Below are 25,517 nucleotides of genomic sequence, written 5' to 3'. Positions count from 1 at the left end.
AGAATGCTATGTCAATCAGTTTTCCGTGCATGCCTCGCACACGCATTCTCACTCGGTCACACTGACAGACCTCATAAGCGTATTTTTGCACTCTGGCTGGCAAAAAAAGTTAAAAAGAAGGGGATGGACAGCCCTTTAGACAAATAATGTGTAAATACTTTATATTCCAAGTCTTTCTCACCAGGTCATCAGGTAAGTTTATCATGTCTCTTCTATTTTTAATTGACTGTACATTCCACAAAATACAACACTAAAACGGTATCGTTTCATGTGTGTTTACTTTCCAACATGAGATAAGCCATGCAACCAATGTAGCTCCATTGGCTAATGTCGGCTTGTATACAGTGTACATAGAGCTGCATGTCACGTGCTAGGTTCATGAAGCACGCAGCTTTGGTCAGCGACGTGAGGGGTGGGGGAGGGGTGAAGTGATGCTTCATCAAATCTTGTTAGCGGCTGGATAAATGCATGCTCAACCTTAAGTTATTTAACCCATCACAGTGACCATAACAAGCATAATTCAAAGTAAATGAATGTATGCTATTTAATATTAAAAAAAAAAGAATGGTGACCTTTGACTCATTTTGGCCATCTGGGGTCAAGTTATTTTCATAATTGACCTCAGATGTCATTGTGACAAAAAATATGCCAAGAGCTTTTTTAAAAATTGCAACTTAGAAATGTCACAAATCAGCAATAATGTATACATTTGCCCACACAGAGAACGGTCCAGTTTTCATTAGTCCTACTCATGTCTGCAAATGTGTAGCCCCTCATAACCATCGGCACACAAAGGCTGCTGACAGTCTCAACAGAGCCTCTTTGTCAGTGCCTGATAAGCACCAAACTCTGTTGTCTGAGACTCCAGCAATAGTCCGCTACTCTTTGTCACAATTTGCCAGTTGCTGGAGAACAGGAAAACAAACTGAATTACCGGTACTCTTTTTCAAAACATGTTGGTGAGGACGACACCTGTACTTGTACTTTACACTTTTTCTCCCAACATCCTAAGAACAGCTGCAAGGCAGGCAGAAAGTAACTGTTGTCAGCGCTGCTACGGTGAATAACAAATTGCATTGTTCAATGTATATAACAGAATATGGACCTGTTTTAACTAAGATTTACACGTCGGTAAGTAAAACGCTACTAACAGATACACTGTTATGTTCATGCAGAGTTGCAAATCACATCTGAAATTCATCATTTCAACTGAGTTTCATATTTAATTATCTTGGACAGACAGAAAAACCTGGCCTCTTACCCTAATTCAATGAGTGGTGGCTTGTCGCAACCTTGCCTGTAGCAAAGGAAAATCTGGGGTGCCATGAGTCCTCCATTATTGAGATCGGCAGAATGTCCACTTGGTGTAGTCTCAATGCATGTAAACCCTGGTGGCACCTCATCACCCATCGAGCGGATGACCACAGCCACATCAGTGATGGGGGACTTGGGCTTGGCAGTTTTATGGCAGGCATCGTCAAAGTGGATTTCCTGGTCCAACGGCTTGGATGAGTCTGTCAATCCTGCCACGACAAAATAGTCGGCTACACGGGGGCCTTTGTCCTCCATCATTTCCCATTACCACCGGGTGCCTGAAAGGTATACGACAGCCATATTAAATGCATGATTGGAAACAGGGAAAAAAACATTAAGATCGACATAAACTCAAACAATTCCAAAAACAGTGATTTTCCTGTGTGTTGTGGCTTTTTGTCTACACACAAGTAGTGGGATAAAACTCTTGATAAATTACAAAATTATTGTACATAAATATAAAAAGGCTTAAGACTGATTTAAAATTTCTCCAAACATACTGTACGTAACAGATGTTTGGGCAGAGTGATAATGGTGTGTCGCTGCCCACTTTCAAGAGCCGCAAATGTGGCCACGTTGCCTTTTTTCACTTCCATTAAGATTGGATGCCATAGATAAGGGCTTGATTAAAAAAAAAAAAGTATACTGTACCAAAAATATGTACAGCATAGCATGTTTGAGAAATTTCCCATACCTGAGACATTGTTTTTGTTACATGACACTAGCTTAACATTTGTGTCCCACGACAGCCAAAAACTTCAACAACAACTACAGGGCTGACTGACTCCTCGTTATATTCGCCCCGAGACTAGGACAGTGAGATATGGCCAAAATATCATATCTTCATAATTTTGCCAGATATATCAATAACGGTATCACTATGAGTTCAAGTGGATCTGTAAAGCGTGTTACTCTTTTTTTTTTTAAAGAACTGACTGACAACATTAATAAAGTCTGACATAAATTTAATAGAGCTGTGCCTTTAATCATTTTTTTTTAATTTTCCCTTTTTTAGGAGTCTTTCTGACTGTTTCAATTTTATGCTACAACAATGTTGACGCGCATCATGTGTGTTGTTCTGTACCAGTTTTTCTAAGCATAAAATTTGTAAAAATAATGGTTCTGAATATGGATAGATGCATTGGATGGCTTGAAAAAAAAAGTTTAAACACTGAACGCCTTGCACATGATGATGGTTGTGTATGCACTTATGCATAGATTGATGTGGTGTGAAGTCCCAGTGATATGAACTGTTTTGAGCCCCCCCCCCATACAACATGTTGCATTGTATGACTTTTTTTAGTCCATAAAAAGGTCAGTCAACGAAAACGCGTGTTGCTTAGGAAATAGGCACGTGGGCGATAATCACGAGGAAGTGTGACTATAATGAAAGGCGAGGCTCACTGCCATTGAACTGAATGGACCAACGCATCATGGGCTGCTCGTAAATTTTGGTAACAACCTGAACCAGTTAATCCTTGGTAATTTTGAAATGGTCACATTATCTTCTGAAACACAATATGTTTGCACCGTATATACTGGACAGTGTCTCGTAAATGTGCTCACAACACTTACTAACACGGAAGTGAATTTTTCATCGGTGTCCTGTCCTGCATCCCCTGCGCTCTCCCTCCCTCTCTCTCCAAGAGGACTGTATTGGAGGGCATTGGCTGTCAATCAACACCAAACTTGAAAGGAGGAATGTGACTGCTTGGACAGAGTTTACGCACCACAAGTGTGGCAGTATCACGTTAACCTTGAATGTTCATATCTCTATTTCAATACCATATTGACATAATTGCCCAGTCCTATTTGAGATGGTTGGCAGGAGGGCCACCAGCGAGATGGTTCTCTGTGTCGCTCACTGAGACTTTTAATAGTCCGTCAAAATTTCTTTACAGAAAAGCTGTGTGTGTGGTGCAACAAAAGAAGTGGGCATAGGATGGCTGCCCTCGAGAACTTTACTAAACAAGATAGTTGTATAGATGCTGCAAGTCAGAGGTGGGCAATTAATTTTTTGAATGGGCCACAAAACTCAATTGTGTTGAGAAGAATCGAAAGTATTTTACTAAGCACTAAATTGTAGTGTTTCAATAACCAGCCGTTGTGGAGCAGTGGTATTTATTGCCGCAATTAGGGGGCGAACAACAACAAAAAAGGGGGGGGGGGCAGTTTTATTAAAGCAAAATGAGCACCAAACAACAACCTCTGGTGCTTACTTGAGAACCACGCCAAAAATTTCCTGTGCACCCTGGTCTATGAAAACATTCCACATGCACAACTGCAGTCATATTCTGTAAGCTGAACCCATCCAGAGGCCATTTCATTGGAAACAGATTTTGTAATTCATGTGTGTCCCCAATTGAAATCATAATCGTAATCTGTAGCACATTTAGAATTCCAAACATATTGTGTAAGAGGGTGTGGGAACTGCCTTTCATTATTAGCAGGGTGTGTGTTGGTTATCCTATATTTCTTGACTCGGGGGGGAGTTGAAAAACATGCATTCTCAAATTTGGAACGCTTAATTCTGCAGCTCTGTGGCAAGGATGTCCACACACAAAGTTTCAGTATGCAGCTTCGAAAGCTTTAATGTTTTTTTTTAATTGAGAGATATTAAGATAACCCATTCCAAATTATTACGCAAATAATGTGTTTCTCTGATTTTCAGTCAGTGCAAATGGCATTCAGCATGATTTTGAAGTCATCAATTGTTAGAGCATAATGTGAATGTTTTTCAACACAACTCCTAATGATACTTATGGTGTATTTTGTTGTTGTTGTTGTTGTTAAAATGCACTGTCCTAAAATATTATGCACATTAGTGTTTCAAGACAATTTACGAAAAATACTGGGCTTGATGCAGAGGCACAGAGTTAAAAATGAGAAACTTCAGCACAATACGCGCATATATATAAATACATATATAAGAAAACTTGTCTCACAATGGAGAAATTCGCAATGTACAGCAGCACAATTTGGAGAGAAGAAAGTAGGAAAAAAAAAACAAAGTGCAGTATTTGCACGCACAAATTCATTTTTAAAAAATGACCTGTTCACAGTACAGAATGCAATATAAAATATAAAATATAAGCTATAAGCATATATGCAAATGCATATATGCTTATGCCATATGAAACAGTGATATCCCTCTGATGCTGTGGAAGCTCTCTGCGGACTATGGCTTGTGTTGGAAGATATAAATGTTAGAGAAATACCACAAGAAACCTTGAACTATAATTGAGGTTATTCAGAGGCCCTGCAAATTGTGCCACGTGTGTGCTGACTCCCATTTAAAATGAATCTGAATGGAAGTGTTTAACTCTGAACCCTGCCACATCAGAATGCAAGAGGCTATGGTTTTACACTCTCTTGGTTCGTGTGTTTGAATTTTGGATTCCCAAAAACCAAAATTGAATATACTGTCCAAATAGTTTTACCTTTCCTTGCCAGAGATTTTGTGTATTAATATGCTGACCTTAAACTCTTCACCTGGCAGAGTTCCGGACTTTGTAGTAACTTTCTAGTTGTGTCAATTAGTTTCAAGTCCGGCATTATCTTTCATTGTTGAAGTGAAAACGGGTGGGTCTTGCTGTCCAAACACAATGATGCGAACTGATCAAAAATTGTATCCACGTTTCTGTGGGGGAAACTTTGCAGGTTTTCCAGCAGTCAAAGATCTCGTGATGAATGCTGTAATTGCCTAAGCTTCACATTGTTATTATGGTCTTTGTGTGGTGTACTGAATTCATACAGAATACTGATGAGTTTCACTCTTGGTCAAACGAAAAATGTGCATCCACCATAAAGGGGTAAAAACAAGTCAAAATTGACATCAAAAAGTCAAAGTTGAATAAAATACAAACAAAACATATCGTGAGCCTCCATGATTTCCACTTCATCTGTCCTCAGAGATTGTATAGGACTTGATGTCGTTCCTAAAGAACCCTAAATCCAGCACTTGTTGTCTAACTAAGAGCAGATGGTGGGTTAGTTTTTGTTTATCTTCTTGAGCACATTCCTTTTTACCTTCTCCATGTGTCTGCCCTGCTGTGGCTGTCTCACAGCTGGAACCCAGAGCAGTGACTTGGCTGTAGAACCTCAGCGGAGAGCCCAATTGGTGAGTTTTCACCAGCCCCACTGTGGGTTTTTTTTTTTTTAAGTCAAGACAGCTGTGAGTTCCCAATCACATTGTCTCAGACAAACCCCTTGTGGATGCAGATGAGTGCCTGTGGTTTGGAGATCTCAGTGCGCTCTTGCTTGGATTCCTGCACTCATCTTAAGTCAGCAAGTTCAGGCCAGGAAGCTTTGTCGACAGATTTTGCACTCAAGACTCGCACTCAGATGAATCTCATTCTGTGGTGTTTTTCCATTCGCGGCTTGAGTTCTCTCTTATTGTTTACTTAATGATTCTTGCCAAATGGGGTTTGTTCCTATGACTTTGGTATCAAATCTGTACCATAATTGCTATTTTCTTCACACTTAACGGATATTACATGCATTGTTTTATGTTAAGGGGTTTGGTGAGAACAAACAAAGTACACCGTACACCTAAATATTTGCTTGCCACTATTTTTCAGAATTTTTCTTTTTTGATTTCTGTTTAATCGGTTGTTAACAATATGTTATGTTGCGTAGCAGAAGACCAAGATGATGCTTTTCTTTCAGGTCAGTTTGTAACTTGGGGATACTGTGGAACAATATTTTTCCGGGCTGATACAATTCCGATTCTTAGTAGTCAAGGAGGGCGATGTTTGAAGACACTCTTCGTTTGCAGTAATAAAGAAAAATATTTAAGTCTACATTTTGAATAATACAAACTCCAACACTTAACTTTGTTTATAAGCATTTTTATTAAACTACCGGTAATAGATTTTCAGATTTGGAACATGTAAACATGTTTTTCCTGAACAAAGACAAAACACAATACAATTGTTTCAAACATTCGAACAAAAAGTGCAGGGAGTTCCCAGGCTCAGCAGTATGTCTTGGAAAGTTACATAAAATTGTAAATGGTTTCCCTAAGTTTTCTAAAGTAAATAAAATCATCAAAAATGTTGCAGGGTCTTCCGAGGCTCGGATGCATTTCTTATAAAGCTAACTGAAAAATATCTGAGGTTTACCCAAAAGACAATATCTCCAGCGTGTACTGGGTCGTCCCAAGGGCTTCCTGCCTGTGGGACATGCCCGCAACACCTCACCAGGGAGGCGTTCAGGAGGCATCCTAATGAGATGCCCAAGCCACCTCATCTGGCACCTCTCGATGTGGAGGAGAAGCGGCTCGACTCTGAGCCCCTCCCGGATGGCCGAGCTACTTACCTTATCTCTAAGGAGAGCCCGGACACACTGCGGAGAAAACTTATTTCATCCGCTTGTATAAATAATAATATCTATCTGTACTACTTAACTTATTTCTTTGTCATGTCTACCATTAATCACTTGGCCTTCCACTGAACAAGTCTACTCTAGTTATAAACTGGCATACAGGACCTGCAGTGAAAACAGAATGCAAACAAGATTTGGGTGTGAGTTCTAGATGTGATATTACATAATGTTGTAGCTTTGGTTTACATTGTATTTTTAGCTGACTGACAGCATGGCGAGCATGTATGTCATTCTTCAACCTGTCACGTGGCACTTGCACGGGGAGGCGTTGTCTCTAATTTGCATTTATGAGACAGCAATAGTTTCAGCATGTTCATGCGCTTGCTGACATTATTACTTGGCTGACATTGAATATAGATGTTGTTCCATAAATGTTTATTTGGAAAAAAATACTAACAACCAACTCAGACATTTTTGTATATAGCTTTTCTAAATATTTAAAATTAAATGATCATTATTGTTGTTGTTGTTGTTGTTAAAATGCACTGTCCTAAAATATTATGCACATTAGTGTTTCAAGACAATTTACGAAAAATACTGGGCTTGATGCAGAGGCACAGAGTTAAAAATGAGAAACTTCAGCACAATACGCGCATATATATAAATACATATATAAGAAAACTTGTCTCACAATGGAGAAATTCGCAATGTACAGCAGCACAATTTGGAGCTGAATAAAATATAACGAATCCACGAATAAAATATAAAAAGGGGTTGGGCGATATGTCGTTCTTGTATCGAAATCTATATATCAACATTCACGTCATGAATATCAAAAATTAACACGATATCAGTCATGTAGACTTTCCACGCTGGTGTCGCATGTGCAACTCAGGCTAACTAATCACATACCTCCTTTGAAGTTTACCATGAATCGGCAGCTTAAGCCAGCCAATGGCAATCATTTCAGGGAGGGAGTTAGAAAGCGAGAGATGCGCGAGTGCACACACACGGACACACGCAGACACAGTAATGCAGATCAAAAATCGGGTCCAATCACATGGTTTTCACTTTATCGGGTCAATGTTTTTCTTCATGCTGTGAAATTTTATAGGTCACTAATAGACCATATAAACCAAGCATATAAGTATTTTGTCAAATGGAGCAGTAAGAGCTTAATTTTATATTAAATAGTGCTATTAGGCGACTAAAAATATGTGTGATTAATTAATTGGGGTCTGTAATTAATCTAATTAATCTATATTTTAATCCCATCTAAAAATTACTGAGAAAACCCCTATTTTCATTTTAAATTTGTTACATTATTGAGGCAGATTAAAAGATAATAGAAACAGTGGCATTATAAATTATTGTTTTTCAGCAGACTTGGACAGATGCAGTCCGAGCCATTTACTTTCTGCTGTATTTGAGACTAGTTAAAGTCCTACCTGCAAACTTTAGTTTCGACCACAAGGGGGAATATCACCGTTTTGCTTGTTTTTGTAAATCTCCAAAGAATTACAAAATAAAAATAAAACAGAACATCAGGTCCTTAAAAAGTGCCCAGGTTAACATATCAAAACAGTCAGAGCAAGTTTCTGAGCAATACAAGTTCTCAACACTGAACTTGCTTCGGATAATAATAAATAAAACACACCCTTAAATCCCAGTGGTGTAACTTGGCACTTCAGAAATAACACTGTTCATCATGACAAACTAGAAGTGCTGAAATAAACATCGATCATTTTTAGTAGTCTACAGAGGACATATCCACCATGCCTCGTATGTGGGGTGTTCTAGAGTGTAGTTTGCCTTAGAGCTTTGCTATGTATGGCTCACTGGCTATATTTCTAAAGCAGGGGTGTCCAAACTTTTTGCCAAGGGGGCCAGATTTTATGTGGTAAAATGTCGGGGGGCCGACCTTGGCTGACATTCTTTACATTGAACAACAATATTGTTCAACAAATTTTAGTAAGCCAGTCTGTTTCACATTTCCATTTTTATTTTAATTTCAACAATCTTAAGAATTTCTTTTGGTTCATTTGAAACAGGTATATCACATGCAACTGCTTATTCACTAGACTTTTTCTTAAACAGAAGTCTCCTGAGTGCAAATTGATTGATTTAAAACATAAAATGTATCACCATGACTTTTCAATAGTCACAAAACCTTTGACTCGAATAACGGGGAAATGAACAAGCAATACACATATCCACAACTGCAAGGATCATTTGAAATATGACATATCAGTCAATATAAACACGGAGTGATGTCTTGTTAACTCGTGAGTGATGCCCTCTAGTGTCTAAATGCTATTACTCATTTAGTGAATGCTATTACTCATTTAGCCACTAGAGGGAAGCAGTACTCTATGAAACATCACTCAGCAGTCTACGAGACCTCAGTCAATGCAACACGTGTTCCATTGCGCCCAACCTGCGGGCCAGACGGCACTGATTTTATGACAGGGGCCGAGGGCCGGATGAAAGTCGACCGCGGGCCGGATTTGGCCCCCGGGCCGGACTTTGGACATGCCTGTTCTAAAGCTTTTGGTGCTAACGTTAGCTGTGGCTGCACTCACGACTGGGTGCTTTGCATTGATGTGGGGGGCTAAATTTGAGCTGCTTCGGTGGTAAGCAAACTTCTTACAAATTAGACACAACACTCTACCTTTATTGTGTCATCACGTTGTTTTTGGAATGTAAATTTTCCAATGGGAGCCCATCAGCTTCGGCCAAACAAGCCCCAACATAATGGCAGCCAATCAATGTCCGCTTCAGGCTGTGGCTAACAGTTGTTTCCCCACCCTCCACAACTCGAACACAGGAAGCTAACACATAAAAAGGGCTACTAGAAAAAAGCAACCCACCTACAGAAACAATAAAGGCAGATATTAAAATTTAGATTAACCCGATAAAAAAAAGTGCTGTGATGTAATTAATTTACCACAATTAACGTGGTATATTTGACACCTCTAATATTAAACAATGTAATGTTTCGTTTATTTGGGGGGAGATGGAGGGGTAGCGGTCAGAGTGGCAGTACAACCACACACACACACACACACAAACACACATTAATGTCGTGAGTACAAGAACACACACACACGCACCCACACACACACACGCACACACACACATAACACACACACACACACACACAAAGGCACAGAGGCATGTCTGCGTTTTCAATGGTTTCCCTCCACGCTGTGGCAATATGTAAATTGGAGCGATAATGTCAGTCGGGGTAAACCGAAAAATACTTCTGAAATAGCCCTAGTCTGCTTTGCCTGTGAGCAACAGATAAGTTAGCGATAAGCCAAATGGAAGTTTAACGAGTGTAAATTATTTGTTGACAAACAAGCTTGTTCCCCACTGGCTGCATTTAACTCATTCACTCCCAAAGACGTTTTTAAAAGTCTTTTCAGACTTGGTCTAGAATTGGCTGGTACTGAATGAGTTAATGAGGCCATAAACCAATACTGCGTTTCTGCAAAACCAATTAGAATATAGTTGGGATGTTGTGTTAAATATAAATAAAAACAGAATAGAATGATTTTTAAAGAATGTTCAACCTATATTTAATTGAATATACTAAAAAGACAAGATGTTTAATGTTAAAACGGATCAACTTTAATGTTATTAGGAAATAATCATAATATTTGTATTTTATGGCCGCAACACATTCCCAAAAATTGGGACGGGGTCCTGTTTACTACTGTGTTACGTCAGCCTTTCTTTTAACAGCATTCAATAAATGTTTGGGAAGTGAGGACAATAATTGTTGAATGTTTTCAGGTGGAATTATTTCCCATTCTTGCTTGATGTACAGGTTCAGCAGGTCAGCGGTCTGGACTACGAACTACCTAGCACAGGGGTGCCCATTATGTCGATCCTGATCGACCAGTAGATCTAGGACTGGTCCCTAGTTGGTATATTAAGATATTTTGTGATGTTTTCTTTAATCAATGTATATCTTCTCAGAGATGGACTTTGAGCCTGCTTTGACGACTTCAGAGATAAACTCTTGAGCCTGCTTTGACGACTTCATAGTCTGCTTTGCTTGAATTATCGAAACTTGATTGTGATCAATGCCACTTGGTTACACAACAAACAGTGTGGCGTAGGGAGAGATGAGAATGGCCACTCACCCCTCCCGATGCACACACTTTAGAGGATAAAAGGAGGGGAGCGATGCTCCTCAGTAGAGTCTGCTGTGGGTAGCGTACGGACGGCCAGCGAGTATCGAAGCTCACTCTGCTGAGGATGTTGGCTCTCGATCCTACTGGCATACGGTAAGAGTATATCATCTTTAGCTTCATACAACTTGTTTGAACTGTGTTATCATTTCTGTGTGGGACCAATAAAGTGCCTATTGTTGGTAGCCAGAAGTGTCTTGTCGTTATTTCTGAGTGCCTATCTCCGACGATCCTTTATAAAACTTGATTTATCATTCAAATTGAGTATCAAAAGTGTTTCAAAACACTAGTAGATCCAAAAGGTGTAGAGAAAAAAAAACGTGTGTGTCTTTTTACATGTTAGGAATATATTTTTTGTGTTAATGTACACTGCACCCTAATCATCCTGTCAGTCTCATTTTCACAAAACAATATTTAAAAAATAAAATAAATAAAATAAAGCAGGTAAATCTTTAACCTACAGTGGCGCGTGACCTACGTCAGCGGAAGTTGTTAGCACTCTGCAGTCTGGAATTGCAGCTTGTGATCAGAGCTGTTGCGCTATATCTTTTATTGTCATTATTCTCATTCAGAGTTCGCGTACAATTCACTGAGGGCACGGGCAAAGAATAGGAATGTAGAGGGCCCAGGGAAGCACTTTAAAACGGTACATGTGAACTAGTCAACAGGCTGCAAAAGTGCATCGCTTGCTTCCGTGTCAGGCTTCTCATCATGGCGTGCGCGCGTGTGTGTGCGTGTGCGTTAAGGGTGTGGAAAATAATCGATATTAATCGATACATCGATGCGCACGTCCGCGATCCGAGTGCATCGGCTCATTCACTGGGTACGACGCGATTGACGGGTGAAATCGCGATTCATCACGATGCATTGATGGGTATCGGTGAAATCGCGATTCATCACGATGCATTGATGGGTATCGGTAAAATCCGATTCAATCGCCGTTTTATTCATGTTAAACGTCACATATCTGCCCTTTCCTAGGCGCGATGAATGCACCATCATTGCTTTGCGTTTTGTGTTGAATACGGACGGTAGCCGTGCGTCACATACAGTCCAGTACACAACGAGCAAAACATTATGGAAGTTAGCGCACGCAGCAGCAAGGAAACTACTATATTTAATGCAGCCGCAACATTCAAATCTTATGTTTGGAAATACTACGGCTTCGAAAAGAAAGACGGAAAGCTTGATAAAACCTCCGTAATTTGCAAGGAATGTCGCACTAAGAAGCCATACAACGGCAGCACCACAAATATGCAGACCCACTTAAACCGATGGCACCAGATCACCGACAAGTTTCCCTCCCGCTTCCCCGCCCAGTTCCTCGTCGGACACCGGAGAAACTCTTGGTAAACCAGGTCAGGATCAGAAAAAAATCGCCTCTTATTTTGGGAGTCCCCTTGCAACTCACTGTGACCGCGCAATGGCTATAACTAAGGCCACTGCTTATTTCATATGCAAAGACCTCAAGCCTTAGCGTGGTGGACAACGAGGGAACGTTTTGGAACCCAGGTATAAAATACCAGACAGGTCTGTGTTCACTTACAAACATATTCCCGATGTGTACAACAAAGTGAGAAGTGAGATTACTGTGTCGCTGAACAGTGCGCAAAGAGTTGCACTTACAGTGGATGGGTGGACATCTTGCGCTAGAGATTCATATCGATATATATATTATTATTATATTTCATATAAGACACTCAGTGAGAATAGTCTGTTTGTGTTTACACTATAGCAACAGCTGTGAGTCTCAGGTGCCAAGTTGTTTACATTTTCTTTGCACAAAACCCAATTGTGAAAGGGCTTAAATAAGTTGTTTTACAAGTTCTACTCTTTATAAGGAATAAAGTGGTATCCTTTTTGTAATACGATACTGAATTCCATCTTTTTAAAAGCTTTTTTTCTTTGCTTATTTGCATCATGTTTAATTGCACAATATCGCAACAAATTGCATTGTATCGTATCGGATCGCATTGATTTGAACTTAATGTGTATCGAATCGTATCGCATCGTGACGACGGTGAAACGTATCGCATCGTATCGCCAGAAAATTCCATGTATCGTTTAAGTATCGCATCGCTGGCAGTGGATCGTGATGTGTATCGAATCGTCTTCAGTGCTGAGATTCACATCCCTAGTGTGCGTGTGTGTGTGGTAAGGGGTGATCCCGGGAAATTGGTTGATCGAAAAGTCGATCTCCGGTCCAAAATGTTTGGGCACCTCTGACCTAGCAGAATGTGGTGTGGCGTAGTCTAGGTGAAATGAGCAGGGGCGTCCATGAAAAAGACGATGCTAGGATTGCAGCAAATGTTTCTCCAAACTGGTACCTTCCAGTATTAATGGTGCCTTCACAGATGAGTAAATTATCGATGCCATTGGCACTAACACAGCCCCACATCATCATAGATGCTTTTAATCGTTTGAACATCCATTACAGTCCGGATGGTTCTTTCCCTCTTTGGCCCAGAGGACACAACTTCAACCATTTCACATAGTCTGACCGGCTCATCAGAAAATCTAGCAAGAAAGTCATGAAAACACCGGGCAGCAGAATTATTTCAAAGGAATATGCAATTTAATTGGATGGTAGCGTCTGGTGAGGGAGGCACTGTGGCGGCTAGAAACTTAGATGAAGCAGAAACGCTCTAGCATTGAAGGCAGCTGAACAGACATAAGATAAGATAAGATATCCTTTATTTGTCCCACACTGGGGAAATTTACAGCCTCCAGCAGCAAGAATGTGGGTAGAAAGAAGAATGAAGAAAAAACAAAAAACAGGGATATATGTGTTTGTTTAACCTTTTTGTAGTGATGGGTCCAGCGACACCGATGCATTGACACATGCGCCGGGCTCACAGAGCAAACCACGTGTCGATGCATGTGCTGCTTCATTACGTCACGTGATTGACACGTGAACTGCATCGGTTGCGTTGACACAGTCCAGACATCTAATTGACACACCGGCTGCGTTGACACAGTCCAAGCTGCTAATTGACACATCGGCTGCGTTGACACAGTCCAGGCTGCTAATTGACACATCGGCTGCTTTGACACAGTCCAGGCTGCTAATTGACACATCGGCTGCGTTGACACAGTCCAGGCTGCTAATTGACACGTGAACTGCACCGGTGCAGTTAAGACTGCATCGGCTGCTTGGCACAGTCCAGACTGCGCCACTTAGTCCAGGGGGCGTCGACTCAGTGCAGAGGGCGTTGACGCAGCAAAAGCCCGCCGCACAGTGTTTATAAGGAAGTACGTCTGGCAACACAATGCCACCTGGCGAAACAAGCCAGACCTCACTCACGCTCACTTGTCGAAGTTTGTGTCAGTGCAGACTTCGTGTTCGTGCCTTGCCTTCCTTGCCGATTATGGAGCACAGACGCAAATCATCCGCCGTGTGGGACCATTTTGATGTCCTGGAGAATAAGGTATTATTTATTTATTTATTCAAATCGCCTTCTGTCGCCGAGAGGCTCTCGGCGAGAGGCACTCACCGAGTGCCTCTCAGATTATTGACATGTGTTTGTACCATTCTAATCCGAATACATTTCAAGGTAACTCTTAGTTACTTCTCATTCACATTTCATTACAGGTGAAATGTCGAATTTGCCAAGTCAATTCGCCAACAGAAGCACCTCCACCATGCTGAGGCATTATCGGGCCAAGCATGAGAATGAAGTTCGCGATACACCCGGTATTACGCCAGGTATACAAACGTTCACTCATCTTTTCACGGTTGCTATGTTGATGATTAATTGACAATCAGTAATTATTATTGGTTGACTCTCCACTCCATGTTTGACAATCAAGGTTCCAGGAAGCAGCTGTACTGGAAGGACCAACACACTTCTTTCCCAAACCTCTCCCACCTCGCAAAGGAGTTCCTTTGTACGCCAGCCTCATCCGTCCCTTGTGAGTGTGTGTTCTCCACAGCAGGAGAAATTGCTTGTAAAAGACGCAACAGGCTGAAGTTTAAAACATTGGAGCATCTTATTTTTCTCAATAAAAATTGTGAAGTCAAAGCCCACAAGCATCCTCATTCAAATGATCTTCACATTATTTGAACACATTGAATGTTGCAAAATGGATGTGAATGATATTGTATACACTTCATCATCAAATCGATGAATGACCTTATGAAAATTGTCTTGGAACAGTTGTAGATGCAAAACCATGCTGGCAGCTACATAATAGATAATAAAAGAAAAATATCCCAAACCATAGGGACCCTCCCAAAAACTAACGATGTGCTGAATAAGAGATCCTTGTACACATTATACTTTTATTACTTCCATATTTGACCTATTGTGTGGAAATATGGGGAAATGCCAGTAAAACGCACTCTGTTTTAAAACTACAATACAAAGCAATCGGAACAATCACTGGCTCCAAATAGACGGAACCCACAAATCCACTGTTTATCAAATTAAACAATGAAATCTCATGACCTGGTTGACTTCAATTAATGTACAAAGCACACAACAACCTCCTTTGCCAAAACATCCAGAAGCTTTTTAAAATTCGAGAATGTTGTCATCATTTAAGGGGTACTAACCTATACAAAAAAATCCAAAACACGAACAAACATCACGCAAAGGAGTGTATCTGTAATAGGTGTAAATCTGTGGAATGATTCTAAAACGGACCAATAAAATGAGTAACTCTCTTGCTGAGATTAAAAATGAATTCGAGAGTAGTACAAGACAACTACACAACTACAGAATTAAGCTGATAAATTCGATACACTCATGAAATATAGCAATACATCAGAAATGCATTGATGAGATTTAATATATTAATGAAATGTAGCATCCATTATGAATATGAGAAAATCGACATATACATGTGCTCCAATGAATATGTACTGTATATACAAACCTAAAGTTGTAAAAATGTATAAGTACAGCATACATAAGGGTAAAAGCATTTGTTGATATGTAGACTTTCTTTCCTATTTTGAAAAATGATCAATTCATATATAAGAAGGGGTAGGACTCGGGGTAGGTTTTTTACTTCTTTCTACTCCTTTGAACACATATTTGTGATGATGACTATTTTCTTTTCCTTTTTTTATATCTTACCTTCACTTTTTGCCAATTTATTACCGAATTGTATGTTTATATGTTCAATATACAAATAAATTTATCAGTCAGTTCAGTCTGTTAATTGGGTTGGCTGCAGGGATCTTGAAGGTCCAGCAGGTGGCAGTGGTCAGTGACACAGTATCAGCACAGTATCAACAGTGTGTCAGTGTGTCGACACGCCTCATGAGGCCTCATGGACCCATCACTACCTTTTTGCATTCACCAATAAGGCAGTCTGAAGAAAAATATTTTTCCAGGACATTTTAGGGGTTTTTTTCTTTGTCCATGTTTCCCATCAGTGGAAATTTGTTTTCCAGGACACATGGGAACCCTGGATATATAAATTATATAATTTATTAGTTGTGATAGCTGCTTCTGACTTCCTGTTTTATGGATTAAGCTTGGTTTCATCGGCTCCGTCCAACTTTGTGCAAAACAACAGCATTCTTCAAAGATTAATCAAGACATAAAGGCTATTTCACTAAACGACGCGGGTAGTAGTATTCTAGCAAATTAATCCGCAGCAATACTTGGAATTTCATGTGGACCGAGAGTCAAGCGCAACTGGGCTCATGGTTCATGCGTGTCCATTGTTAACATTTTCATAACAACCAGAAGCAAAGCAAACAACATGTCAGTTCAACATTCTTTTTTCCTTTCGTGTGACTTCAATTAGCGTGCAGTTGGGCAGGCCACTGAAGTATGAGGTGAGGGTGGACATGACATGTGATGTTATTTTCTGTATTAAAAAGAGTGCTTGGTTCGAGGAAGAGGCAAACGAAGATTGCTGAGTTAGAAAAACTAAATCGATCACTGAAAACTCAGTGTTACATGACATTTTGGATATTAACTGTTGCTGGAGGTCCCAAGGAACAAACTGAAACTGAACTCAATGTCAGCACCTATATAGGCTAAATTTCAATGTTGATGTTGCTATACGGATGTCCGCAGCCACAATCAATCCTTTAATTTTGTCTGCTACTCTGAGAACACTTTCTTTGATTCTCTGCTAGGTTTGACAATATAGAAAATGACATTTATTTTTTTCAAAAATGCCATCAATATGGCGGCCCCTTGTCACCTTGCTAATTGGAGACAATGTGTTATTATGTTAGTATGAATAAAACTAGTATCCCTTCACACTAAATCAGTAGCCAAGAAGTAGCTCTGAGCTTCAAAAAAAGTTGCTCTGGAGCAGGGGTCGGCAACATGCGGCTCTCGAGCCCCCCAGTGGCTTTTTCCAAAAATGTTTGAAAATGGAAAAAGATGGGAGGGAAATATATTTTTTGTCTTAATATGGTTTCTGTCAGAGGACAAACATGACACAAACATTAATATTTTCCGATGCTATAAAAATGTGTCGAATAAATATTAAATGTCAACATTTCGTCAAGTAATATTTGCGTCATAGCCTGCGACACACGTTTCTATTAGCAGGGTGGGATGTCAGTCAGGGGGCTGTTGTTTAAAAAAAACTGCATTTCTTGTTCATTTCATCGAGGGTACCTGCAAAGAATGGGAATCTGGGCGGCCGAGAAGAAGCATTTTTAAACGGTACACATGAGCTACGATAGTTAGCACGCTGCGAAAGTGCGTCCTGTGCCTCATTCATCTTAACGGCCATTATGGCTATTGCTCACTAAGGCATGCGTGTGTTAAGTGTGTGCGTATGCGGGAGTGTGGGGTAACGGGTCGATCGCGGGAGGTTGGTTGTTCGAAAAGTAGATCTTTCGTCAAAAAAGTTTGGACACTACAGGATGAACTGCAGGGGGGAAAAAAACTTTTACTCATGAATGCTCGTTGTGTATTTGTAGCCAATTTAGTCATGTTGATAGCAGGCTAATATAGCTCATATGGATACACACAGCATGTGTTGCCTTCATAATAATAATAATAATAATAATGCTCTTGCGACGCGGGGCCCAGTCTCCTTCGGCTGGGTCGTCGCAGTGCGTAGAGCCGATCAGCTTCACCAGGGTCCGCCAATGACCACGGTCATGGGCCAGGTCCGCTGCATCCTCCAGGGTAAGGCCCTGGTGTTTGAGATCTTCTCTGATGACATCAAGCCATCTGGTGTGGGGTCTGCCGCGTGGCCTTTTCCAGCCGGCTGTCGCTGGATCAAATGAGAAGATGGCACGAGTTGGGTGTTCCGGGGGTAATCGGAGGAGATGACCAAGCCAACGGATGCGCCTCTGAGCGGCCAGTCGGGATGCAGGGGGCTGAAGGGTATGTTTTCGGAGGTCTGAGTTGGAAACATGGAGGTGCCAGCTGATGTTCAAGATGGTTCTTAGTGACCTGCTGTCAAAGCCGTCGATCCTCTTGGCCTGGGTCTTGTTTAATGGCCAGGAGGATGGGAAAAACTGCTGCGTTATAAATGCGTCTCTTGGTCTTTTGGGACACTGAGTGGTGGCGCCAGAGGGGCCGCCACAGTGACTGCATTGCCGCGGCCGCGAGGGCGCGTCTGCGGTCAATCTCTGGCTTGAGATCGCCGCTGCTGGTAATAGTGGAGCCCAGGTAGATGATGGAGTTGACAAATTGCACTTCGTCTGTGCCAAAGATCAGGGGGGAGGGGTTGGGTCCGTCACCGATATACATAAGTTTGGTTTTCTGCCAGCTTACTTGGAGGCCCAGCTTTGCTGCTTCTGTTTGGTATATGGAGAGGGCACTGCTGAGGTGTTGGAGGGAGTTGCTGAACAGGGTGGTGTCATCAGCGTATTCAAGGTCGGTCAGGTGGAAGTTGCCGAGCGATACGCCTGAGATTTGCTCCCGGACTCGGATCATAAGGTGGTCAATGACAGAGTTAAATAGATCAGGAGCGGCCACGCAGCCCTGTCTGACCCCGCTGTTAATGGGGAACCACTCTGAGTCCTTCCCATTCACACGAACACAGCTCTCTGAGTTGTTGTAGAGTCGCTGGAACAATGTGGTTATTTTGGGTGGCACTCCAAGGTATTTCAGAATGTTCCAAAGGGAGAGGTGGTCGACTGTATCAAAGGCGGCTTTGAGATCTATGAAGGCAATAAAAAGATGTTGGTCCTTCCGAAACTCTCTAACCTTCTCAACAATGAGTCTAACTGCTGAGATGTGATCTATGGTGGACCGGTTGGGCATGAAGCCAGCTTGTTGGGGGCAGCGATGGCTTCGAATGGCGGGAAGGGCGCGGGTGAGAAGGATCCGGGTGAACAGTTTTGCGGGTATGGAGAGCAGTGAGATTCCTCTGTAGTTGTTGCAGAGTTGCTTGTCGCCTTTCCGCTTCCAGAATGGCAGGATGATGCCTCGGGTCCAGTCTGTGGGGGGCTGTTCTGCCACCCACACTTGGTTAATGATGTGGGTGAGCCACTGGGCCATGGAGTCACCACCTTCTTTGAGCAGCTCTGCGGTGATGGCACAGATTCCAGGGGCCTTGTGATTTTTTAGTGATTTTATTGCTGCTCTGACCTCGTCGATTGTGACTGGGTCAGTTTTGCAGTTGGGGTTGGGGGTGGTAGAGTTGGCAGCAGTGACAAGACGGAGGTCGGTGGGAACTGGAGGGTGATGAAGGAGGTTGCTGAAGTGCTCTTTCCAGAGTTCAAGGCAGTCTATTTCAGTGGTGATGCGATTTCCACTGGCATCCTTCATGAGGGCAGTCTTGATGTGTGGTCCGATGCGGGCTTGGCGCAGCATTTGAAAGACCTGTCTAAGGTCGTTGTGCTGTGCTGCTGATTCCATGCGTTCGGCCTCTTCTCCCCAGTATCTCTCCCTGTCAGTTGCAATTGCCGCATTCCGTGCTGCATTGAGCCTCCGGTACTCTGTGATATCACCGCGCAGGCGAGCAGCACGGCGGCGGTCAATGATGTCGAGGGTCGGCTGTGAGATCCATGGTTGTTTGGGAAGAGATCTTGATCTTCCCAATACGTCCTGGGCAGACTGGTTGACCTTTAATTTGAAAGTCTCCCAGTCTGCGATGTCATCAACGGCCAGAGCGGTGAAGGCGTTGGTGATGGAGCGGCGATATGCGGAGGCGATGGTGGGGTCGCAGAGTCTGGAAGACATTAAGCGTGGCTGTGGCCTGATAGATGGGTCTGGTCGTATTTTAAGTCTTAGCTGGGCAACCAACAGGCGGTGGTCAGTGTTGCCCAACTGTGCACCTCTGAAGACCCTGCAGTTGGTGACAGAGGATCGCCAGCGGGTCCTTGTGGGTCCTGGCCTTCCTTGTGGGTCCTGGCCTTGCCGTGGCAAGGAGGCTTGTGTGTTCCAATGATCGGGAGAGCGTTACCGTCTGGAGCTTGCTCCAGGTAGGGTCTCCCTTGGCGGGCCGGTCTTCGGGGAGGTTCGAGACTAACAAGGTCCCAACGGTGTGTCGGTACGCCGCTGAGATGGCAGCCCCATCATCCGACTATCCTGCAGAGGGCCAACAACCCACTCAGGAGAAATTAATTGTTACGAAACCGACCAGAAGAAACCAGACTGCCCAAACCGAGACAAGACATAGGAACGCCCCCGACCAACGAGTACGGATTGACCTACGCCTGAAGACGCGCATTGCCACATGGAACGTCCGAACGCTTCTTCGGGTTGGAGCTCCTTTACTGCTGTCCTTGGAGCTCTCCCGCTACAAAATCACCATGGCGGGTCTTTGTGAATCAAGATGGCAAGGCAGCGGCGAAATTACAGCAGGAGAACACAGCTTCATATGGAGTGGCCCTGAAATCCGGACGGCCCTCCATGGAGTTGCGCTGGCCATGTCCAAACATACACGGCAATCACTTATCAGCTGGATCCCAATTAACGATCGACTCCTGTCTGCACGGTTCCTCCACAGACATGGCAAGATGACAGTCATCGTTGCTTATGCCCCCACAGAACTCGCCGATGATACAGTGAAGGACACCTTCTTCGACCAACTCCATCAGGTCGTTAGCCAAACCCCACCACATGACATCGTCATCATCCTCACGGACGCCAATGCAACCTTCTCTTCTTCCTCCAGAGAAGGACCATCTCACCAAACCCCCACACAACCCATTGGCCCCACCTTTGTCGATAACACCACAAATGATAACGGCAAACGTCTGCTTCTCCTCTGCCATTCAAATAACCTATGTATCACCGACACATGGTTCCCCCGCAAGCAGATCCATCACTGGACCTGGTATAGCCCTGATGGAAGAACCCGGAAGGCGATAGACCATATCATCATCTCCCGCCTTCATAATAAGGTTTTTTATTTTTTGCGGCTCCAGACATATTTGTTTTTGTTTATTTTGGTCCAATATGGCCCTTTCAACATTTTGGGTTGCCGACCTCTGCTCTAAAGGAATACAGACACAATTTTGCTGTTTACGTTACCTACGCCAATACTTTGCATTGGTGAATGGAGGCAAAGAACAGGCGTTCCTGGTCAGAAATAGAATCTGAGTAGACCGTTTCAAATAACTTGGCTCTATGGTTGGAATTAATGCAGACTGTACACTAGAGATTTGCGCCAGATTAGCAATTGCATGAGAGGCCACAAATCAGCTAATTGGATTTGGGAAGGTAAAGAGATTGTTTTTTTTTGTTTTTCAAAACTAAAGAAACAATTGGTGAAATCTTGAATGTGGAGTATTGTATTTTTGTATGGTGGGGCAAACATTGAAACAAGTGTCCTCTTCAGCAGGTGAAATGCATACTCTATTGGGTTAAGGTCCCAATAATTGACTTAGCCAGTCTAAGACACTCCACTCTTCCACTGATTAAGTCCTTTGTTGTGTCGGCAGTGTGTTTTGGATCATTGTCTTGTTGCATGATGGAAATTCTCCTGATCAAATGGGATGCATTTTTCTGTTAATTGTCAGACAAAATGTTTTTGTAGACGACAGAATTGATTCTACTGCTCCTATCCTGATTTAGATCATCAATAAAAGCCTGTTCCAGAAGTAGCCACGCTAGCCCAAGACATGGCATTAAGATAAGATAAGATAAGATAAGATATCCTTTATTCGTCCCACACTGGGGAAATTTACAGCCTCCAGCAGCAAGAATACCTAGCACCATGCTTCTCAGATGAGCTTGTATGTTTTGGATCATAAATATAAACAGATCCTTTCTTTCTCCAGAGAGCAAAGAGCAATTTATGGGGAAGAGAATTTTTTGTTTACTTCCTCATTTAATGTAAAACATATTCTATATTTTGTTTGAAAAAAAACATTATTTTGGAGCTGTTACCGTGATACTTCAAGATATTTGCTCAAGGTTATCATACCATCTGAATATAATATTGGCCCATGCACACATGTTGCAAATTAATTTCATCAGCAGGCCAAGGGGAGAAATCAATGGATTACTATGCTGCCTTTTGATCACCACAACATTTCATAGCTATCCTCAGAAACAAAGCAAAGCTCATGGAGGCATTGGACTGTTACGATGACATCAGGGATATCTGATTAGGAGCATGCACATGTCTTGCTCAGAACATCATGCACACCTCATGATGGCATCATTGAGTTCAACTATGATCCAGCCTTTGATCTTCATTTTGATCTTAAGCCATTATGACATTTTCCAACCAAGACCCTGTTTTTAATTTTCACCCATTCTTATATTTTACAAACGAATAAATTGGCGGAGGAATGCAATCAGTCAGTCCAGAGGCACCCTTTGGCATCTACTTTAAAAGAAGTTGGTGTCGTTTTTCAGCAGGCTTGAAAATGCTGGGAAATTTCAGAGTGAATGACATTAAAAATATTCGTAACACTTTAGCATTGTAGTCATTGTCATGAAAACATTGCAGTTGCTGTAAACAAATCCAAGAAAATGTTACATTAACTTTTAAGTGCTATCCAGAACATTTAATAGAAAATAGTAAAACAATGTTGTGTTAAAAAAAAATGTATTAATTTGAAGTTGTTCTGCATTATAATGCATAATATATAAATCATATTTAGATCGGATTCTAACATGTGGAAGACTGAACTGAAATCATTCTTGTGGGATCAAAATATTCATTCATTCATTCATTCATTCATTCATTCATCTTCCGAACCACTTCATCCTCACTAGGGTCGCGGGGGGTGCTGGAGCCTATCCCAGCTGTCCTCGGGCAGTAGGCGGGGGACACTCTGAATCGGTTGCCAGCCAATCGCAGTGGGATCAAAATAATACATTAAATAGCAAATTTATTATAGTCAGGTTGACAAAAGGTGTGTGTGTTTCAGTAGCCTTTAAGGTAATGTGGCATGTCCAAATGCGATGATGCCAATTTAGGTTATATGAACAAGCACATTAATCATTGTTCCTGAGATTAAATGGTTAAATCATAACTGCTAATTCTCATATATGGGAGGCGGGGGTGGGGGGGGATGGGGTTGTGGCATTTCATATTGTTTTACAAGTGCAGAAAGATGAATACCCATACATAGTGAATTGTAGGACAGCTGCTTCTTAACATTTTTAGATTGGGATTCGTTAGTGGGTAAGTGCCATTAGAACAATTATATGGGTACAGTAATAACAATAGGTTCTTAAAAATAAGATATGATAAGATATCCTTTATTCGTCCCACACTGGGTGAAAAAGGTGTCAAATACTCAAGACTGGCCAGTGTGTTTAAGCTTGTTGCCAAAAGGTGAATCTAAGTGCTTTAGCTGCTGGATATAGATCCAAATACTACAAAGTGATATTAAAAAAAATAATAATCAAGCCATTTTGATCCTTTGACTTTCTTCACTAAATGGAGCGTTATGAGCTGTAATTTGGTTTAGATTATTTTCAGACACGATAATAGATCTGACAGAGATAACATTTCAAACAGAAAAACACTGTAATCTCATAGGTGAACAGGAGTAAAAAGGTAACCTCAGAAGATAAGTTTCAACGAAACCGAATAATTTGGCAACATAAAGGTTGCAAAATGCCGTTTGTCATTCTGGATGAGTACTTTGCACCTGTCATATTCTTTGCAAAAGCAAATTGAACATTTGTTTCACACATTGATGACAGCCCATCCAGGGCAACTTTTGGTTCAGTGTTTTGCTCAGGTATACACTGACAGGAGTAGAAGTATCCCAGATAAGAAACCTTGCCTCTCTTAGTTACAAAACTAGAGTACTCAACAACCTGTTCAAAGCCTCGTTTGATTCATGCATCATCAAAGGAGTGTGCATTAGACACGTCTATGTATATGAACAATGTGTTAAATATGATGGGGGGGGGGGGGCAATTAATTTTAACATTTCGGCAGCCTTTAAGTCACTGCAGGACTCAGAAGTAGCTTGCTCATTGATTCTTACTGCGTTTAGAACAAGAGACGGATTTCTAACATCATCACCCTAAAATAACCTGAAGCAACTGGGTTTCCACGGTGTTTTGATGTATTTATAGCACTACACCACAATATGCTGGGGGGGGGGGGGGGTTAAAACAGTTAACACGTTTCAACGATGGAGCCATTTGGATTGACTACAACGTGACTTGAATTAATCGCTGCATCGGTCCAGGTGATTTAAGCATTCAACAATTCAAGTTACAAATTACAACAACCTGTGGCACACGCTGTAGTAAGATAGCAAGGAGAGCACACGTTACATCCTCTGCTAGGAGAACGAAATTCAGTCTCGAGCAGTGACAGATGGCGAGACTCGCTCGTACGCTTCAGAGAAATTCTGTTCAAGAAAACAGGCAGCAGCTGCACTTACTAGGTTCATCATTCCCTACTTACCCCAGTTGAAAACGTTATTTTTAGTCCTTCGGGCGCAGCTTCGTCGGGTGTCATCTACCGGTGCCACTGCACTTATGTACATTCGTGCGTATGGTCAGTCGTCCCAGAATGTGACTATGTAGAGTCCGGCCAAGCGAAACGTTTTTACTCGCCTGTCAGTCATCGCGGCGAGCCGGGCCGGCTGTCCGCTCAGCCGCCATTTTGGTTGTGATGGGAGGAATCCGCTGGCCAGCGCGCGCACATACACGCACGCGATACACATGCGCACGCACACATACACATTTGCGATGACCTTATTCCCTCAGCATTCAATTTGGAGGTTAATCGCAATTTCCTCCACAAATTTTCTTATTTGTATGAAAGGGAAGCCCAACAAATTGCACTTGGAAGGAAACCTTAATTTTGATAACATGTTTCACAGGATATTTGGAATACTTAGTTACCGTAGATTTTCATCAGGTATCCTGCCAGTTCAGACGACTTATTACTTTTACTTATATATAGTGTTTGTCCTTACTTTGTCGAAATTGGCTCGTTACTTTTTAATCAACGGGTAACTTCTTCGGGATGAAAGGGCTTAAATGTAGGTGACTGACGCATACCACCACACGGTTGTCTAGTTGAACGCACAAATAGAAATGTCACTTATTATTCATAACAAGATACAAAAAAAAAAAATAAACATTTTGTGATTTCTAAGTAACGGTACTGAGAGGGGGGGTGGTACTGTATTGACTGAGATTGGTTGAGCACATGATCTTTGTGCAGGAGCGCAGCTACAGGGTGGCTTAGAGTGGCCATGGCCACACCTATAACAAAGGGTGAATACGGTACTTATCTGTGCTTTTTTTCTGCTATTTTCACATTGATGCAGTACTCTTAGACCCCATTGATACTCTGCCACAAGTGTGTTTT

The 25,517-nt window shown here is 41.9% G+C and overlaps 1 protein-coding gene and 1 long non-coding RNA gene across 5 annotated transcripts in view; both read right to left on the bottom strand.

Annotated features, from left to right (window-relative positions):
* Nucleotides 1-24,841, bottom strand: part of LOC127599695 (C-myc promoter-binding protein-like) — a 49,279-nt gene extending 24,438 nt beyond the window's left edge. For 2 of the 4 annotated variants that reach the window (XM_052063827.1, XM_052063829.1), the window contains exons 1-2: nucleotides 24,603-24,841; nucleotides 1,262-1,592 (exon numbers count right to left, since the gene is read on the bottom strand). In XM_052063827.1, the coding sequence (XP_051919787.1) occupies nucleotides 1,262-1,572 (311 nt within the window). In that variant the 5' untranslated portion in view covers nucleotides 1,573-1,592; nucleotides 24,603-24,841. The remainder of the gene's footprint in view (nucleotides 1-1,261; nucleotides 1,593-24,602) is intronic. The other 2 variants (XM_052063828.1, XM_052063830.1) reach the window with 1 other exon arrangement.
* LOC127599844 (uncharacterized) overlaps nucleotides 1-25,517 on the bottom strand; it is a 114,452-nt gene that overhangs the window by 73,654 nt on the left and 15,281 nt on the right. The gene's annotated exons all lie outside the window — the stretch shown is intronic.

Source organism: Hippocampus zosterae, chromosome 4 (genome assembly GCF_025434085.1).
Source record: "Hippocampus zosterae strain Florida chromosome 4, ASM2543408v3, whole genome shotgun sequence".
Lineage (NCBI taxonomy): Eukaryota > Metazoa > Chordata > Actinopteri > Syngnathiformes > Syngnathidae > Hippocampus > Hippocampus zosterae.
Note: the sequence above shows the minus strand (reverse complement) of the source record. Positions and strands in the feature narration are given on the sequence as shown.